Source organism: Lepidochelys kempii, chromosome 5, assembly GCF_965140265.1.
Source record: "Lepidochelys kempii isolate rLepKem1 chromosome 5, rLepKem1.hap2, whole genome shotgun sequence".
NCBI classification, from domain to species: Eukaryota; Metazoa; Chordata; order Testudines; family Cheloniidae; genus Lepidochelys; species Lepidochelys kempii.
In genome coordinates this window covers 92047405-92061797 of record NC_133260.1, presented here as the reverse complement: position 1 = coordinate 92061797, position 14393 = coordinate 92047405, and the positions used below count along the sequence as shown (strand labels likewise).

The following is a 14393-nucleotide window of genomic DNA, read 5'->3' as shown; positions in this document are numbered from 1 at the left end:
CTCTTTGCATAGGTTTGTGTATTATCTGCATATATGCCCCTAGATAGTGGAGATGTGCAAATCTATAACGCGTATGCTACATTAGCCTAATAGTTACCACCTAGGCTGGAAGAGCTGGTGGAAAAGCGGTATATTTCTCCAGTGACTATAACGCAATGTTGCAAGCGCACGGAATGTGCATGACACTATGCGGGACGAACAAAAAGCAAGGGGAGAAACCAATACGCTGAGCTGTCCAAAAGGGTTTCTTAACTAGTTATTATGCCCAGTGAGTCGGACACAGAAAGCCGTGCTGAGCGATCTATGTACAAAGCCCTAATGCTGATCTTAGAAACTATCCAGACAAACCAATGCAACGGGGAGCCAGACCTACGCTGTGGCGAAAAAGGCTCCCTTTTCCATGCACATCACGTCTGTGTGTGTCTTTCTGGGGATGGGAAGGATGCGTTGCTGGTGTTCCGAGAATCAGGCTTTGATTTCATACACAGCAAAGACCGGAGGGTTCAGAAGAGGGACCGTGCTGATGGTTGACCTCTCTCTGGTGTGTGTGTGTGTGTGTGTGATTGTTTGTGTGTGCATAGACTCCAGCCTGCCTATTGGCATCTTGTTCTAGGCACCCTCCTCTCTCTCCCCTCCCCTCCATCCCTCCCTCGCCCCTGGTTGCTTTTGTCTTCTTCTTCTTCTTCTTCTTCTTTTTTTTTTTTTTTGGATTTCAGGCTCATTTTATGGAGTTTCTGCCCCTCTCTGCGTCAGCCCCACGTCACTTTGCCAGCAGCTCCTGAGCTTGGGCTCGAGCGGGAGCTGGGCTGCTTTATTATCCACTGGAGGAAGGAGACTGTGCGTAAAGGGCAGAGCCAGGAGCTCCGAGCCCCCCGGCAGCAGCAGCGCGCCGATTCCTCTCCCCCAGGCAGCAGCGGCCGGAGCAGGCAGCGCCCCCGCAGGTAGGAGCATGAGCCACTCGCCCCCCTGCAGCCTCCAGCCCGCCCGGGTGACCCACTGCCCCACCTCGCCGGCTCCCGCGCCCTCCCCGCTCCGCCCGGCGTTTTGCAGCATCATCGGGAGCCGAGGAGCTGCCGCTGCCCGGGCTGCGCTCGGCGCCGGAGCCGCGTCCCCACTGCAGGGGCAGCTGCCCGGGAGGGAACGGTCCCTGCCCCGGGTGCCCGTCAGGGGCCCGCGCTGAGCTCCCGGGGCTGGGGCTGGCGCTCGCGGGGCTCCCGGGGCGGGCGGGCGGGCGGCGGCCGGGCTGGGCCAGTCTCGGCTCCGTTCTCACCGGTCTCTCTTTCCCCTCCAGCTCCGCCGCCTCCAGCGCTCGCCCCGAGCGGCCCCGGGGAGCCCGGGCAGGCAGCGGGGAGCGGAGGCGTCGCTCCTGCCCGGCCCAGCGCTCCCATGTGAGCCCAGCCGGGGCCGGCACCGAGCCCTCCCGCAGCAGGATGCCCGAGTCCCAGCCGCTCTGAAGCGCCCAGGAGGCTCCGCACACGCCGGGACGGTCGCTGGAGGAGGCCGTCGGGGCAGCGGGCAGCGCTGGATTGATCGGGGCAGCATGGTGTCCTGGCGGAGGAGGTGGCAGGGGCCCGGTCTGGCCCGGCTCTGGGGCTTCTGCTGCGTGGTGCTGGGCTCCTGGAGGGCTTTGCTCGCCTGCCCGGCGCCTTGCACATGCAGCGCCTCGCGGATCTGGTGCAGCGAGCCCGCGCCGGGCATCGTGTCCTTCCCGGTCCTGGAGAGGAGCGCCGAGCGGGAGAACATCACCGACATGTGAGTGGCGCAGGGGCTGGGCACTGGCTGCTCCCACGGGAGAGCCCCGAGCTAGCGGAGGGGAACCTGCTGGGCACCGCGGATCTGGGCGAAGAAGCCCTCTATCTGTCTCTCTAGCTCTAATTTTGTTTAATTTTCGTTATAATACTGTATTATGCTTGTGTGTGTATATTCTCTCTTTCTGTGCATACACACAGATAATACATGTGTGTATCAGATAATTTATATAATTAATAATTTTATTTTTTGTCTGTGTATATGTCAATTTGGCTATCTAGAGGGAGGGAGCCAGAGAGAGTGTATGGGTAAAGAGACTGAGAATCTCCATAGTATGTAGATATGAGAGAACCACTTACATTTTGTATTGCTTGCCTCTAAGGCTTGCAGAAATGATGCTCACATTTTCCTTGCAGCATCTGTTTTGCAAGTCTCAACTCTAACCAATATTTTTAGTAATTTCGTTATGAGGACACCAACAATAGGAAGGAGGTTTTGCTTAAGGAAAGATTCTGAACGATCTGTAAGAGGAGAAGTTCTCTGCATTGAAAGGCACTTGCTCAATAGGAAAATGTGATCGTGGGAAGCCTAAAAGCCTGGTATGATTTAATTTAGATTTGACTTCCCAGAGATATAATTTCGAAACCATTTAGATTATAAATCTTAATTGCCCTTGGTACAGCTTCCTGGGAATAAGTTAAATAATAAAGCAGTATAGCACACAGATAGTGCTGATTTTAGTACAAGACCAATGTATTATCAGAAAATTCTTCTCTGTCAGATTTTTCTTGGGAGAGGCAGTGATGTACATTTAGCTATCACTTTATCCTTCTCTTTTACAGATCGTTACAGATCAGTAAAGAATTACTACACTACACATATTCCACCTCTCTTCTAGACAATTAATTAGTAGGGGCCTCTTTACTCTCTCATGTCCCAATTTTATATGTTCTTCTTATTATTCATGCAAACAGAAAATTTTGATGGGCCACTCTTTCCTCAATCAAAAATTTGACCATTTTGTTTTCTTTGCTTTTTTAAATGGAAGTAACCCATTCTGGTAGAGTTGAATGAGGACTGGCTCTGCACTGGGTAATATGTGTGTAAGCTCCTTTTGCACATGCTCCTTTTCTGTAAGATAGCTAAAAAGGATGCAATGCTGAGTCTGCGTGTGAATGCAGAACCACACTCATTTTCCCCTAGTTGTAAGCAAGTATTGTACCTTGATATTATTTATGGGGCTTTGACAAGTGGGTGCAAGAGGTTTTTCAATTTCAGCCATTGTGAGCCAGACTGCAGTTGAGACTTGTGTAGCGGATTGTGTTCCTGCTTGGGGCCTGATCCTACATTCTCTATTCAGGCAGGCCACCTTCTCAGTGAAGTGAATAGATGTTTTATCTGAAAAAGGACTGCAGGATTAAGACTCAAGAATCCAAATTTTGGATAATAGAATTGTAGAAGTTAGAGATGGAAAATACTTCTAAGGCTATCATGTTCCTCTCCTCCCCAGGCACTGATGTGTTGTTCCCTCCAGTATTTTTAGTGTACAAGGTACCATGACCTTTTTGCCAAAAACTACATGGAAACCTCTTGCTGCATTTGCCAGTGTGTGTGAATGGCAGAGGGAAGGGCTGGAGTAATGCAGGGCCTACATTTTGTAGATCTATTTATTTTTGAATGCACGTAACAGAATTAAGTGTGATTTCTAGGCTATAGCAGGAATCATCATTTCAGATGTTTGTTTAATATTCTATAGGTTATTCTAGGGAAAAAATCCTTCCATACCATGCACCACCACTCTACCATCTTCCTTATTATCAAATATCTTCAATGTAGCAATAACTTAGCAGTTTTTCCTCAGAATTTGAAATCCTCCATTTGAACAGACAGAGAAAAGAACCCTGTGTAAATATATTTGGCAAGCTTGACCAACTTAAAACATATATTTTGCTTTTTACATTTTGATTTCTGTTAGTTGATTTTTTCCTTTCTGTATTTTTTCATCAGCATCATCATTCGTCTTTCCATCTCTTTTCCATTTCCACTATATCACCTTCTGATGTTACATTTTGTTGTGATTGGGTATATAAAAATAACTTCAAATCACTGATTTCCCAGCAAACTAGTGCACATATTTAAGATAGAAAACATTTAGACTGTTTTTGAATATCAAAACATGGACAGGCCTTAAGATGCAAACATAAATGAAAAACCAGACTACCCTAGCTTTCCTATCATTTCCGTGTGGAAACTCAGCAAGCATTAAACATGCTAGGAATGCATCTTAATATGATACATTCATATAGTCAAAAAAGAGAAAATGTTTTGAAATGCTCCACAGCCTGCTGTGCTTTAGGTAACAGGATAAGATAATGGGCTATACTACTCCACTGTATTCAGTAAACTTCAGGCCTGGTTCTCCACTCATATATGGTAGGTTTATACTGGCATAACTCCATTGAATTACATAAGTGTGAGAGTAGAATTAGGCCCTTAGTTTCTGGTCATTCCCCTTTTTCTGAAAAACTTTTGACACCAACTCTACATTATTGCACACACCCAGCTCTTATTTGGGTACAGATACTAGAGTTCTTAGGCAAAACTCCCATTGACTTACAGGGAATTTTGACTGAGCAAGGACTTCATGACAGGGACATTTAGCCAGTGGGAATTTTGAGTGTGCAATGACTAAAGGATTAGGTTTTACGTGAAATTACATTCGGTTAAACTCCCCCACATGCAGAGAGCTGGCTGAGGGCCCTGTGTATGACTTTATCCCCGTGGTGGGACTGTACAGGGTGGAGAATGGGGCAAGCTGTGGGTGGAACAACTGTGCATGGTGGATTTTTGGTTGGCTGCAAATAGGAAGGAGAGGTTTGTGGGGGGATAGCTGGGGCTGGGGCTGGGGCTAGAGGATCCACAAACACCCAGATACAGCAGCCTGAAATTCCAGCATAGAGTGCATAGATTTAGGGGGACTAGACTTTCTATTCCAGCCCATAGGCAAGTGACAGTTTAGAGGCAAATGCCATCTGCCCAGTCCCTACTTAATTCCTTACAGAGTGCCCGATCCAAAGCCCATGGAAGTCAGTGGAAAGACCCCCATTGACTTCCATACACTTTTGATCAGGCCCACAAACTCCAGGCTTTGTGAGGGGAGGGGTGAATTTCTTTCACCCTGTGTTTCTGCATGATCATCTTCCATGTTGTTTCTTCCTCAGTGATTTGAGCACAAACACATTTATATTTTAATAAATAAAATAGAAGTATTCTTAAAAATCTTTGCCTATAATTGGATTTGATTTTATCCTGTTACTTAGGGCACTGGTATGTTCTGGAAACATTCTGAAAAGCATGCAGCCACGCTGAGATTATTGTACCATAACAGAGTAACCTACTTGTGACAGGATTCTTTCATAATTTTGGTGTTACTGGTAAAATAAACTCCAAAGCGAGACTCTGAATTAGAATCGTAAAATCAGCCATTGCAGAGCTGATGCTCACGCTAAGAGCTAAGGAGCAAAAGCAGGAGAGAGCAAAATCCATATGCTGCAGGCACAATGGAACAGAAATATTTCACTGCAAAATCACTTGAGCTAAAATATCAATAGGATGGTAAATGAGTCTCTTAAGAGTTCTTAGATTTTTAAAGATCTGGTCTAATATTCTTCCTTTAGTTAGGGTATCAATGTATGTGGTTGTTCGTAGCTCTTGCTATCAATATCTTCTTGCAATACAGCATGTTGCTGGCCTAGTTTAGCAGCTCTAAAGTCATGTCATTAACATGCTGATTTATGACTATTCAACTGAACTAGGTTTAGAATTAACTGGTGTATTTAAGAATGAAATACTTGCCAACAAAATAGTAGGTGAGTTTTCAACTCTACCCCTATAGAATATAGAGTGTATTGTGTGTATGTACATTTAAAAACACAAAGTATATTTTTAATGTAATTATATAAATCTCTCTAGGATTGTTAATAAAGCAGCACACTATGTAATTTACATAGTAAATAATTTAATACATCTTCTGAGTGTGTGCTGAAAAAAACCTACTTACATTAACATGAAATACAGTTCATATTTTTAATCTCTGTCATTTTGTATTTCTAGTCTCTTGCTGTAAATTACATATAATGTAAAATTGTCTTGAAGGATGCTCAACCCCACTCCCCTCCTTCCACCTTTGGCCTTATAGGATGCTATGGTTTAGCTGGAATGGAAGGTTCTTCCTGATCATTTGGAGACAGGGAGTAACAGGAGGTATCAGGCTGCATATTATTCGAGAGAGTATGGACTGTAATGACACTCCCTGACATCACAGGAGTTAAGGATTTAGCCATGATTCCATTGTAAAACATGTGCTTGTAGGAGTATCTTGTTTTTAATACTCACCATGAACTGAAAATTAGCATCTTCAAAAATCCATTTGCCTTTTAGGATATAGGAATTACCAAATTATTACAAGTTTAGTTTTTCTTGTGGAGGTTCTTCTTTGTCTCTCATGTAACCCTTATGAGCCCATTGTTTTAATCCTTGTCCTTCCAGTCAGTGAGAACTGTATGGAGTTCCTTTGGAAACTTAGTCAATGCTGGCCCTTAAGAGTAGGTTCCTAAGAAGTGCTGAATGCTTCCAGAGAAGTGCTGCATTCCAGAGCTCAGCACCCTCCAGAAAGCATTCAGCACTGTGCAGGATTGGGCCCACAAAACATTATCTCTGATCCTGTAAATCCTTACTTGCCCAATAGTTTTATGAAGTCAATGGGATGGCATAAACTACTCATGTAAGTAAGAAGCTGCAGGACTGAGTCCTGTTTATGTTATCTCCACCACACTCCCAGTTCCTTCGCTCCTGAGGAGGAGAAGATTAGGGCCAGGATGGAATTTAAACTGTCTTTTTTCCAGTCCAGTAGAACAGCAGCCCATTGGGCCAGCCCTCAATATCCAAAGGTTGATATTTTTCAGATAGTACGTGTTTTTTTATCTGTATTATCTGGTAGTTTAAGGGGATGCTGTCAGGGAGTTTAGACCCCAAACTTGAGTTTTGTGAAAAATAATTTTACAAAACCTAATGATAATCATTTTTCCTCTGTGAATTAATTCTCTTAAGTAACAGAGAAAGCTGCTTATTTTGGATATCAGGTTTCCTCCTTCAGTGTTTGCAAACCAATCATTGCAGTATATGAGAACATGAGAACTTGGAAGTACAAATGACTAGTCTAATTGGCCCACCTTGATTATCATACACATTGTAAGGAGAGTGATCACTTTACATAAGCTATTACCAGCAGGAGAGTGGGGTGGGGGGAGAGAAAACCTTTTGTAGTGATTAACACCCATTTTTTCATGATTTGTGTGTATAAAAACATCTTCTGTAGTTTCCACAGTATGCATCCGATGAAGTGAGCTGTAGCTCATGAAAGCTTATGCTCAAATAAATTGGTTAGTCGCTAAGGTGCCACAAGTACTCCTTTTCTTTTTGCGAATACAGACTAACACGGCTGTTACTCTGAAACTAGTCTAATTTTATTGTTCTACCACAGATAAGTGCAAAAAAGTAAAGAATACATGGAGAGAAAAAGATCAATTTTAAAGATTCTTTCTATTTTAATACTTTACTGATATCAAAGATTTTTTTTTTATTCTGAAAGTGTTCCTTTAAAAAGTGAAATGTGCAGGTGCAGTGTTCATTGTATCCATTAGTCGTTACTTAAGCAGATTTGAAAAATAAAAATATAGTGGTTGAAAAATCACATGACTCTACTGCCTGGGAAAAAAGAAAAGGAGTACTTGTGGCACCTTAGAGACTAACCAATTTATTTGAGCATGAGCTTTCGTGAGCTACAGCTCACTTCATCGGATGCATACCGTGGAACCTGCAGAAGACATTATATACACACAGAGACCATGAAACAATACCTCCTCCCACCCCACTGTCCTGCTGGTAATAGCTTATCTAAAGGTTTCAGAGTAACAGCCGTGTTAGTCTGTATTCGCAAAAAGAAAAGGAGTACTTGTGGCACCTTAGAGACTAACCAATTTATTTGAGCATGAGCTTTCGTGAGCTACAGCTCACTTCATCGGATGCATGCTGTGGAAACTGCAGCAGGCTTTATTTATACACAGAGAATATGAAAAAATGGGAGGAGGTATTTTTTCATATTCTCTGTGTATAAATAAAGCCTGCTGCAGTTTCCACGGCATGCATCTGATGAAGTGAGCTGTAGCTCACGAAAGCTCATGCTCAAATAAATTGGTTAGTCTCTAAGGTGCCACAAGTACTCCTTTTCTTTTAGCTTATCTAAAGTGATCATCAAGTTCTCTGTGTGTATATAATGTCTTCAGCGGGTTCCACGGTATGCATCCGATGAAGTGAGCTGTAGCTCACGAAAGCTCATGCTCAAATAAATTGGTTAGTCTCTAAGGTGCCACAAGTCCTCCTTTTCTTTTTACGAAGACAGACTAACATGGCTGTTACTCTGAAACCTGCCTGGGAAAAAGTGTCTCAGCCCTATGCACCTTTCATGTGAACTAAGTCTGCACAAAACAAATGAAAAAACTCAAATACATATGTGCAGATATCGGGGGTAGCTGTGTTAGTCTGTATCCACAGAAACAAGAAGGAGTCCGGTGGCACCTTAAAGGCTAATCTGTTGGTCTTTAAGGTGCCACCGGATTCCTTGTTGTTTATGTACAGATACTTTTTCACCTGATTTTTTATCATGGTACTATGGAATCAGAATACACAGATGTATTTACACCATATTGTAAATATACATTTGCAATCTATGACACCTAGTATATCTAGAAAAATGACTCATTGCTAATCATGGATGTCAACAAGTACAGTTGAAACAGCTGAACATGATTACACGAGCACATAAATTATGTTCAATACCTGATCATCTGCATCTGTTGCTGACATCTATTGTCACCAGTTGGTCATTTTTCTAGTGTAGATCATTCCAAAGGGTGATGTATTTCTGCTTTGTCCAAGGCCTGAACAAACAAGCTATGCCCAGACATAAGTGGGGGTAGAATCCTCGCCCTGCAACCAGACCCAGGGATGCAAGACTCTTGTGAAGCAAATCTGTGTTATTACAGTCTATAGTCTGTGGGGCTCAGATTTGCAAGGTGTTAATAACTCTGGCCCTGATCCAACAAAGCACTTAAGCATATCCTTAACTTTAAGGAGATGCGTGGTTAGAGATTCTCTCTCCACTGAAGTTAGCAGCAAAACTTCTAGTGACTTCAATGGGACAAGTATTTGACCCGGCGTATAGAGCAGGGATTCTCAACCTTTTTCTTTCTGAGGCCTCCCCTTCCCAACATCCTATTAAAAACTCCACAACCCCCCACCCCCCGCAGCTCCCATCCTATTAAAAACTCCACAGTCTACTTGTGCCACAATAACTGTTTTTCTGCACATAAAAGCTAGGACCAGTGTCAGGGGGTAGCAAGCAGGACAACTCCCAGGGCCCCATGCCACAGGGGGCCCCATGAAGCTCAGTTGGTCAAGTTTCAGCTTTAGCCCTGGTTGGCAAGGCTCGGGGCCCTGAGCCTAAGCCCCATGCAGTGCAGCTTCGGCTTTCTGTCCTGGGTGCCAGCCAGTCTAATGCCGGCCCTGCTTGGCGGACCCCCAGGGGTCCCCGGACTCCAGGTTGAGAACCACTGGTATAGAGCATATGTGCGGCAACATATTGGCTGAGCAGAATGAACTAAGGATGAAAGGAAGAAGCCTGATCTCTAAATTTCCTGGCTTTTCTGAGTTTGGCAGGGAAGAGATATTTTCAAGGGTTGTAGGCCCACAATTCGGCTAACTTCTAAAAATTCTTTTTTAACTCTGACCCCCTTTTTTTTTTATCTGAAGAATTAAAAATCAGTGACAACATAAAGTGAATTTAAATTAATATAAAATTAAGTATCAGAAGGGGTACTGCATCAATTGCTTTATTTATTTTCATATTTATTTCCATAAGGGCTTGACCCAGTGGGAGGACTCCCATTGACTTCAGTGAGCATTGGATTGGGTCCTGCATTTTCCTGTTTATCTGTAGCTGCTGCAGATTCTGAAGTGTGGTAGAATGCAATGGTCTTGTAGAAGAAGTTAAATCAGTTTTGCTATGGCATATATGGGCCTTGGATAACAACATGAAACACAAGTGTCATAAATATAAAGGGAAGGGTAACCACCTTTCTGTATGCAGTGCTATAAAATCCCTCCTGGCCAGAGGCAAAACCCTTTAATCTGTAAAGGGTTAAGAAGCTAAGGTAACCCTGCTGGCACCTGACCCAAAATGGCCAATGAGGGGACAAGATTCTTTCAAATCTAGAGGCGGGGGAACAAAGGGTTTGGTCTGTCTGTGTGATGCTTTTGCCGGGAACAGATCAGGAATGCAGCCTTACAACGCCTGTAAAGTTAGTAAGTAATCTATAAGTAATCTAGCTAGAAAATGCGTTAGATTTTCTTTTGTTTAATGGCTGGTAAAATAAGCTGTGCTGGATGGATATATATTCCTGTTTTTGTGTCTTTTGTAACTTGTTTTGAATCTGATTACCCTGTAAGGTATTTATCATCCTGATTTTACAGAGGTGATTCTTTTACCTTTTCTTTAATTAAAATTCTTCTTTTAAGAACCTGATTGATTTTTCATTGTTCTTAATATCCAAAGGTTTGGGTCTGTGTTCACCTATGCAAATTGGTGAGGATTCTTATCAAACCTTCCCCAGGAAAGGGGGTGTAGGGCTTGGGGGGATATTTTGGGGGAAGATGTCTCCAAGTGGTCTCTTTCCCTGTTCTTTATTTAAAACGCTTGGTGGTGGCAGCATACGGTTCAAGGACAAGGCAAAGTTTGTACCTTGGGGAAGTTTTTAACCTAAACTGGTAAGAATAAGCTTAGGGGGTCTTTCATGCAGGTCCCCACATCTGTACCCTAGAGTTCAGAGTGGGTAAGGAACCTTGACAACAAGACACTGTCACTATGAATTAAAAGGTTGGAGGATCAGGACAATTTATTTTGATTTTCTGGAAGGGATAAGTCTGGGTAAATATTTAGCTGCCTAATTCAGGTTCCAAACACACCCTGACACAGGGCTCGTCTACACTACAGCTTTACATCAACACAGCTGCACTGATGCAGCTGCATTGCTGTAGCATGTTTGGTGAAGATGCACTGTGCCACTGAGAGACCTCCCGTCAGCATAATTACTTCACCTCGGTGAGAAGCATAAGTGATGTTGGCAGGAAAACATCTCCTGCTGACATAGCGCCGGTGTGGACAGTGTGAAACTTGTGTTGCTTGGGGGAGAAGGGAGGCTTTTTTCACACCCCTGGGTGATGTAAGTTAGATCGACTTAAGTGGTAGTGTAGACCTGCCCACAGTGTGAAGTCTGTCAGATCTTTAGGTAAGAGCCTTTTCTCCCTAAGGAAGTGTGTGGATGCTGTAGTCCTTATGTGCTTTCAAATAACAATTGCTTATTGCACTCTGTAGGAGGTGGCATGTTCCTGTGCACATTCTGCTTTGTGCTCACCTGTTCCTGTAAGGTAGCAGAATCCTAGACTATCAGGGTTGGAAGGGACCTCAGGAGGTCAGCTAGTCCAACCCCCTGCTCAAAGCAGGACCAATCCCCAATTTTTGCCCCAGATCCCTAAATGGCCCCCTCAAGGATTGAACTCACAACCCTGGGTTTAGCAGGCCAATGCTCAAATCACTGAGCTATCCTCCCCCCCCCCAATGTGACAGAACAATTTGATGTGGCAAATTGAAGGCACTTTCAGCGCTCTCTGAAGCAAGAAAGAGGCAGGAATCTCAAGGGAAACGGCATGCTTACACAGCAGCTGGGAATGTGCGGTGGCAGCCAGACACCTACTAGTGCTGCTGGAGCTAATGTGCTAAAGGTAGCAGTGAAAAGGGAAGATTCCTATAGTTGGTATGGGACAATCTGTCAAAGGGTTCTGACTGAATTGTTTTGGCCATGCTTGCAAAAGCCTTGAGATCAACTTGGTGGCTTTTATAAGTCTCTCTGTAGTGCAATAACTTTTGAACTTTGAATCTGATCAATTCCAGGATTTCTGGTGATGTTCTAGGCATCAATGGCTAGAACACTACTGACTTTGAGGAAAACTGGAAAACCAGAAGAGGGAGAATGGGGAAGACCCTGCCACCTGATTAACATAAATAGATCAATAGATCAAACAGCTGGTTGATGGCATCCATTCACACCTTCCAGTATAACAATATCCCTGCTTATCTCTGCCTGTCCTCCCAATAGAGTTTAACATCTTGAGGCCCTGAATGATTTATCTTGCAGGGGTGAGGATGGAAAGGGGAGAATGGGAACGGATAGGGGGAACTGGGGAATTGAGGCAGGCACACAGCCTCTGGTGTGTGGAGGAGGGTGACAAACTGGGGAACTGGAGACAGTACAGGTATAGGGGGGAAGGAGGACACACAGGGGTCCTAGAATCAGGGGAAGTGGGTGGGGGAGACAGCTCCTGGTGTGGGGGAAGGGAGTAATGGGAGTGTATGGAGAGCCCCTGGTTTGGGGGGAGGGGGAAATGGAGGATCGTGGCGTGGCGGGGGAGGGGGGGTAAGGAGAGCACACAGCACCCCTGCCAAGGGGTGGGGAGAATAGTAAACCCTGGAATGGGAGGATGGGGGAATGGAAAGCACACAAACCCTGGTGGGGGTGGATATTGGGGAACCTTGATATGGGGATAAGGGGGAACACAGAGCCCCTGGCATGGGAGGAAGGTGGGATGGGAGAGAGAGAATGGGGGGCACACAGAGCTGCTGGCATGAGGGGAGAATGGGGAACTCAAGTGTTGGAGGTGGAGAGACTAGTGGGCACATATAAAACCCCTGGCAGGGGGAGATTGGCAAGTGGAGGTTGGGGGGCACAAAAAACCCCTATCTCAGGGTGAGGGGGGAAATGGGGGGCACACAAGTCCCAGGTGTGAGAGAGGGGATGGGGGAGGTTGCAGGTAGTCTCTGAAATAGAGGGGGATGGGAGGGTGGCCCACAGGGAGCTTGGGAGGGGATGGAGGGATGCAGAAGAACCCTGTGTGTACAATGAGTTCAGCCTACACAAGCTCTGAAGTATGTGATCCCTTGTATAAAAATTAGTTTGAGAAAATTAATGGGCACACACTGACCCTGATCCTGCAAATGCACACGCTTAATTTTACTACTGTGAATACCCTTTTTGTCTTCAGTGGGACTACTCGTAGCAAAATTAAGCATGTGTGTTTGAAGGATTAGGCCCAATGTAAATATCTCTTTAATACAACACAGGGTGTATGTATTTAAAAAGCTGTGTAAGTCCTCTAGGTTAGATCCAATTGTTGGGTTTACAAATATTTGGAGACAGCTTGAGCTTGCGCTGGGATTTGCAAGCTCTGAAGTGGAAAACCTTTGGGCTTGATAGGACTCAGGTTTTCTCATAGCTGAACTTCATTCAAATCAGGGGGCATGTTCCAGGTTCAGAGGGTTCTCATAGAATTCTCTGGAGACAGAAGTTACATGAGTGGCTGTCCTGTTGCAATCAAGCCCTGCTTCTTCTGGGGGCCTGGTGGCTGGTATAGCTATAGAATGGGCACCACCTCTCCCAGGAACCAGTGCTGCCCTTCACTAGGGTGAATCCTTCCTGCTAGCACTAATACGCTTCTGGGGGAGGGAAAAAAGTACTCTCCTGCCACCTACAAGGGTGGCTGTAGGGCTAAATATGTCTAGTTGTACCTTTTAAAAGTAGCTTTATCCTAAATATGCTGCAGTGTCAGTTATTCTCTGCTGTTGGTTTTACATTTTAGTTCACAGAGGAAGTCAATCCTGTTCTTACTAATTGCTAAGTTATAGAATGCCATCTTGGATGAATATTAAAAACTCCATCTTGGATGAATGAAAATGACAAAGGTCCTCAGGTTTTAACTTCTGTCTACAGCATCCATTTTTAAATGTTGCATTTACTTACATAACGGTAGCCGCTCCTCCTGGTGCCTCAAAGGATGCATGAAAATATTTTAACTATTTTTATTGCTGCACTCTTTTAACTATGTTTTTGTCATACGCTGCCTCCTGAGAAGCAGAAAAGCTTCAGAAGAGCAAGAAATGTGACCCAAATGCTGCGCCAAGTGTGCAGTATGTTTAAATGCCTCAAATACAGGGTTCTGGTTGCCAGCAGTGTGCCACATCATGAGAATTACCAACACTTTTCTATTCCAATTGATGGGGAAAGGATGGCCCTGGGGTTTTAAGGTATGGACTGTAGGGCAGGAATTTTGGGTTCAGCTCCTGGTTCTACAACACACTTCTGGTGTAACCCTAGGCAAATGACTTCATTTCTCTGTACTTCAGTTCCCCATCTATAGACTGAGGAGAGAAATAACTTTCTGACATCACAGATGTGCTGTGAAACTAAATTCATTAGTGATTGGGAGGTGCTCAGATTCTAGTGATGGTTTATAAGTTGACAGTTTTAATGTGGTATAATTGATACTGTTTAGATAAATTATAGTTGAGGTGTTGCATTATTATTTCATGTTTGGCTTGTGGCGATTAACTGAAGTGCAATGTTAGTTTTGGTCAGTGTGGGGTGCCAAACTGGAGGGGGAAGAAGTGCTGAGAGAAGAGTGTGGCAGAGAGCTTG

General features: G+C 44.4%; 1 protein-coding gene across 8 annotated transcripts in view; it reads left to right on the top strand.

Moving 5' to 3' along the window:
* Positions 1 to 729: 729 nt before the first annotated feature.
* Positions 730 to 14393, top strand: part of NTRK2 (neurotrophic receptor tyrosine kinase 2) — a 319997-nt gene continuing 306333 nt past the window's right edge. For all 8 annotated transcript variants that reach the window (XR_012159057.1, XM_073345038.1, XM_073345037.1 and 5 more), the window contains exons 1-2: positions 730 to 941; positions 1292 to 1752. Coding sequence is in view for 7 of the 8 variants with exons in the window: in XM_073345038.1 (XP_073201139.1) it covers positions 1541 to 1752 (212 nt within the window). In the remaining variant the exon portion in view is untranslated. The remainder of the gene's footprint in view (positions 942 to 1291; positions 1753 to 14393) is intronic.